This window comes from Takifugu flavidus, unplaced genomic scaffold, assembly GCF_003711565.1.
Source record: "Takifugu flavidus isolate HTHZ2018 unplaced genomic scaffold, ASM371156v2 ctg798, whole genome shotgun sequence".
NCBI lineage: Eukaryota > Metazoa > Chordata > Actinopteri > Tetraodontiformes > Tetraodontidae > Takifugu > Takifugu flavidus.
In genome coordinates, this window is record NW_026622408.1 from 1 (window position 1) to 5,774 (window position 5,774).

Genomic DNA, 5,774 nt, shown 5'->3' on the forward strand with positions numbered 1-5,774 from the left:
TCCTTCATGGTCTCTCTCTGGAGTCCAATCAGAGGATCTTGGGTGGACTGTTGGATCAGATGGAGAACCACCCAGGAACCATCCAGAAGGTCCTCAACAACCTGAAGAAGGAGAACAGTGATAAAATCTCCCCAGACAGAAGCATCAACATCTTCCACTGTCTGATGGAGATGAAGGATCAGTCAGTCCATCAGGAGATCCAAGAGTTCCTGAAGTCAGAGAAGAAATCAGAGAGGGAACTGTCAGAGATCCACTGTTCAGCTCTGGCCTACCTGCTGCAGATGTCAGAGGAGGTTCTGGATGAGCTGAACCTGCAGCAGTACAACACCTCAGTGGAGGGACGACGTCGCCTGATTCCAGCTGTGAGGAACTGCAGGAAGTTCCAGTAAGTAAAGATTTTTGGGGCCGGACATCGGCGTTTAAATCAAGCGAGTGGATCATGTCAGGTAGCAATACCCCCTCCAGTGGTCATTCCTTCAATTCTTTATCTCCATTGCAGCGTCCATAAATTAAAAAAAACAACAATTCATCCAGAAATGTTCAACACTGGCTGGATATAAGTTCAAAGGTCAATCCAGACAAACCAACATAAGGCAGGAATAATAGGAGCCACAAGTTAACTGACTATCATGAAATTACTGTCATGTCATTAAATCACTTTTGTTTGTTTGTATACATCGTATTCAAACGACAGAAAAACACATTTTAACTAATGACACGTGACTATTTTGCTTCATTTGTTCAACGTAAAAACAGCCGGCCTCGTTGGTTTAATTGGGTGTTTTAGGTCTTTGTGGCGGTTCCGTTTGGAGCCTTTATGTGACCCACAAAGTTGTTTGACCCGTTAGGTGGCAACTTCATCACTAGCAACAAAAGGTGCAGTGAAAATGATTTGAAGGGAAACAGGCAGATAGAACAGAAGCTGAGGGCAATCGATGCAACCAGAGACTCTGATGTCATCGATCGGATCGCTGAATTAAGACTTGACGCACGATCGTACAAATTGGATGAAATGCAAAATATCCAAAGAGCCGATAGACAGATAAAAAGATGCACATTTCTTTAAACCATTTGCTACAATCATTTTAAATATTGAGTAATTATGAGCTGTTCTAAAATAAGACAAATGTTGAGAATAATTCAGTGTCATTTCAGATCTGATGGTCGTTCAAACTGTTGCTCTACGGTGTTGAATTTAGCTTTTCCAGGAAATGAGCTACATTTGTGTTGAGGTAGATTCTCAGATAAGTTGATGAGAAATCCCAAAGTTTGACTCACTATTTTTGTTTCATACACAACAGACTGTCTGATAGTGTTCTTTCAACGAGTCATTGGGAAGTTGTGGCCTCAGCAATGACGTCAAACCCTTCTCATCTACGGGAGCTGAGCTTAAGCTGGAACAAAAGCCTGACAGATGATGCAGTAAAGTTACTGTCTTCTGCAATGATGCATCCAAACTGCAGACTGGAGACGCTCAGGTCAGGAGGCCTCTGTTGGTCTTTTCTAAATTTCTTTACATTTTCTGCTTTTCTCTTCATTTTCATATTTAGAAATGTGTTTTTATTTGCCCCATTTATTCCTTTTCCAGGCTGAGTGACTGCAGTTTATCAGAGATCAGCTGTGGCTCTCTGGCCTCGGCGCTGAGGTCCAATCCCTCCCATCTGAGGGTTCTGGACCTGAGTTGGAACCAGCTGAAGGATCCAGCAGTGAAGCTGCTCTGTGGTGCTCTCCAGGATCCTCTCTGTGAGCTGGAGACTCTCAGGTCAGTCAGAGATGATCCAGTACTTTCCCAGGTGGAACTAGTTAGACAATAAATGTTTCCATGTTTGATCTTTGTTATAAACGTAGTGTTACAGTTCTCAGAAAAAAGACCACACAGGACAGATTTGCAGTATTAAATTGGTTGTGGAAATCTGTCCCATGTGAGGATGGTCATCAATGACTAGAAAGCAAGTATCAGTTGTAGATTTGTCTTGTTTTATTTTAGGCCGGCCACAAAACCGCCCAAACATTCAGACCAATCAAAAATGGTTCTTCCTGTCTTTTAAAGATCAGAAGGAAAACTAGAAAACCCAAAAAGAAAGCTGCTGCAGTGTGCCATGCCCCTTCTCTCCTGAGAAAAGCCATCCCAAAAAAGAGAAAAGCCCAAGTGTGAAGTGAGCCCCCTGTTAAACCTTGGTACCGAAAGCCTGCAGTCATTCTCATCTGAGGTGGCTTCATTCCAGCCAGAAGCCCAAACCTGCCTCCCTCTTAAAGGGGCAGCAGGTCAGTCCAACCACAGAAACCTTCATGAAGATCTGAAGCTTTCAGCATCCACAATTGTTGCACCTCACTTCCATTGGAGTCCAAATCAGAAGTCAACAAGTTGATTCTACACCGATTCTACACAATGCAACCATTTTAAAAAGGTTTCCATCCATAAGTTTTCACACATTTTTATATAAATCTGTTTGTTCATCGCCTCCTTCTGTTGTAATGATCATTAAAGAAAATGACCTTATTGGAGTTTTTCTCCTCACAAATATGACTTTCTATGAACGATGCAATAAATGCAGCTGCAATCTAAGACAATATGGAAGTATGTGTATATAATAGTAGTGGAAGTAGCTCATAAAATAATACATTTGCTCTTCTCATCGAATCTCTCTATGTTATTAAAGAAAAACCTGCTCTTAGTCAACAACATCTAAGACATCAACCAAAAATCCTAATTTTCTACAATCTAATATAAAACAGTAGAGAAGACTCTTTCTGCAGAGACACTGGTGGCAGGAATGCAGAAGTATCACCTGCTCAACTTGGAAGGTGGAGCAGAAACCACCAGCTGAGAAGGTCCTCAGCGAGAGGAAGTGGTGGAGAACCATGAAACTTGCTAAGCTCCACCTCAGCTCCAGAGACGGGCTGAGCTGGAGCTGTGGCACCAGGTATCGCCCAGAAGAGCCTCCAACAAACAAGCTCTTCTCTTGGGAGGAGAGGGCTTTGAATCTCAGCTCAGTGTGCTTGTCTCTAGTAGGTGGCAGCTGCACCTTTTCCTGAGCTCCTTGTTGATGCCCTGAGGGGAACTGATGCTCCTGCAATGTTTTCTGGCAGCATTGAGCTTGCAGTGGGGCAATCAAACACACTGTGGGGGGGCTCTCTTTCCTTCTCTCATCTGGAGAACAAGTGACACCAGCTGCCAATCATTGTTGGAGAAATGTGCAGTCAGGGGAACGATGCGTCCAGACTATAGCCACCCTTCCAGCATCCAGCAGGTTCTAAAACCTTTGATTTGGTTTCACCAGAGAGTGTAGGGATTGCAGGGTCGCTGCAGCATCGCCCACAAGCTGTCAGGAGTGGGTCGCTTTGTCCCAACTCCTGACAAGAGTTGAGTGCTGTTGAGAAATGTGGTCTCACAAACTTGGAAGGTATTTTGACCCACACACACTTTACATACGCTGGAGATCTTGTCCAACCGCCCTGAAAGAACCCAAAATAGGAACATACGGCAGATAAGCCGGTGCAGGACCAGAGGTTTGTTGCTTGGAAGCTGTGTTTTGCTCTGGTACATGTTGATTTTTATTTGTCTTCTCTCAAAATAATTGTTATTTTAGCCTTTGGGGCTGCAGTTTATCAGAGACCAGCTGTGATTCTCTGGCCTCAGCTCTGAAGTCCAACCACTCCCATCTGAGGGTTCTGGACCTGAGCTACAACACGTTGCAGGATTCAGGAGTGAAGCGGCTCTGTTCTGGACTGGAGAGTCCAAACTGTAAACTGGAGAGGCTCAGGTCAGTCTTCATTTTTCTACCTATATACCAGCTGCTAAGATGGTGAAGTGAGGCTGTTCTCAACACTGCTGTGATGCACCACATTAAAAAAATTCCTTGGAATATCGTGAATTCAGGTCTGACCCAACTAAGAACTAACGTAGGTTTAGTACTGACGCAGATCACATGCAGACCTGCACCGTATAACCTCATCCTGCATTTTTCAGATTAAACTACTGCAGGTTATCAGAGATCAGCTGTGGCTCTCTGGCCTCGGCGCTGAGGTCCAATCCCTCCCATCTCAGAGAACTGGACCTGGGTGGGAACCAGCTGCAGGATCCAGGAGTGAAGCTGCTCTGTGGTTTTCTCCAGGATCCAAACTGCCGACTGGAAACTCTGGGGTAAACACCATTCTCAAAAATGTCCATTATTCCATCCGAGGGTCCTCACACTTTCTGAGTGTGTGTGTTGTGCCCAGTTCCTTCAGGAGGGGGGGCCACACGGGGACCACTTATTCATGATAAACTGATTTAAGGACAATGAAAAAGCCGACAGATGGTCACCAAAATTAGACAAAACTAGGTGAGGGTGCCTGGTAGACACCAGCCAACGAGGAGGGAGATGGTGAGGGAGACAGGAAGTCATCTAAGACAGGTTGTGCCTTTAAAGATGAGCCACAGGTGAGATGGATCTCCATGATGAGATGGGAGGGAAAGAGGTGGGAGAACCTGGGAAGAGTGAGGGCCAGAACAATATATATTCTCCTCTGGAACAGTGCAAACCTGAGAGGTTGGAATTGTGGTAATTACATATTACTATCATTTTTTAACCTGGAACTAAATTAAATATTTACAGATCATGCCTTTGATTAACCTTTCAGATTAATACTGGTTTCACTTATAACCTTATAAAAGTTTCCCTTCTTTATTTAGATTAAGTGACTGCAGTTTATCAGAGATCAGCTGTGGCTCTCTGGCCTCGGCGCTGAGGTCCAATCCCTCCCATCTCAGAGAACTGGACCTGAGACGGAACCAGCTGCAGGATTCAGGAGTGAAGCTGCTGTCTGATCTCGTAGAGAATCCAGACTATGGGCTGGAGACATTGGAGACAGATGGTTGGAGCCAGTCAACTCTCGCTCATCTGCTGCATCACTCACTGACCACTGGTGAAGAGCATCTGTGGAAACATCTGCCGTCTGCTCCCTCCATAGATGAAGAATTCAGTTTTTAAAAAGCGCTGGTGGACTTTCAGGAGATCAGTCGATGGTCGACAAAGCAGAAGCAGCTTCGCCTTGAAGTTAAATTAGTTCCTGGTATCACACGATGCATCTTTATAAAGTTCTAAATGGCTCCTCGGCCACTCTTAGAAGCATGGAAACATTCTCTTAATTGTCTCTTCAAATGTCTGTATTATACGTTACTATTTTACATCATGCCTTCAGAATCTTTAGGGTTTAGTATTTACTGTCTCTGTGACATGGAGCATTGGAATATTTCAGCTGCAGCCAGCAAAAACCCATCAGAATGACGCTATCGGTGGGAACCGCAGGTCATTTGACTTTAGTCAGTCTGTTCAATGTTATAGGATTTATTGCAATCTAATAAAAACTATGAATAAATGTGGGAAATAGGAAATAAGAAGAAGCAAAATGACCAAATAAAACTCCCATGAATACTGTAAATTTAAAGATGTCAAGAATGGAATATCAGCTTAAATTTAATCAAACATAAAGTGTAAAGGCCTCCTTTAAGTTTACTGCAAAAATAAACACAAAATCAAGAGCGACACACACCAAAAACGTCTCATTCTCTCTTCTGTCTCCACTCATTCTTTTATATTCTTATTATATTAGGGTTGGGTTAGCATTAGGGTTAGGGTTAGCATTAGGTTAGCGTTAGCATTAGGGTTAGGGTTAGCATTAGCATTAGGGTTAGCATTAGGATTAGGGTTAGGGTTAGCATTAGGGTTAGGGTTAGAGTTAGGGTTAGCATTAGGGTTAGGGTTAGCATTAGGGTTAGCATTAGGGATAGG

At 43.7% G+C, this 5,774-nt stretch overlaps 1 protein-coding gene across 2 annotated transcripts; it reads left to right on the forward strand.

The window, feature by feature from the left end:
* Positions 1 to 55: 55 nt before the first annotated feature.
* On the forward strand, positions 56 to 5,541 carry LOC130521221 (ribonuclease inhibitor-like). Of its 2 annotated transcripts, XM_057024844.1 has the most exons (6): positions 56 to 385; positions 1,302 to 1,478; positions 1,589 to 1,762; positions 3,591 to 3,764; positions 3,971 to 4,144; positions 4,676 to 5,541. In XM_057024844.1, exons 1-6 carry the CDS (start codon positions 60 to 62, stop codon positions 4,971 to 4,973), a joined length of 1,323 nt encoding a protein of 440 aa, XP_056880824.1. In that variant the 5' UTR covers positions 56 to 59; the 3' UTR covers positions 4,974 to 5,541. The 2 variants fall into 2 exon arrangements, with proteins under 2 accessions (XP_056880824.1, XP_056880825.1); XM_057024845.1 differs by lacking the exon at positions 3,971 to 4,144.
* The last annotated feature ends 233 nt before the right edge of the window (positions 5,542 to 5,774 follow it).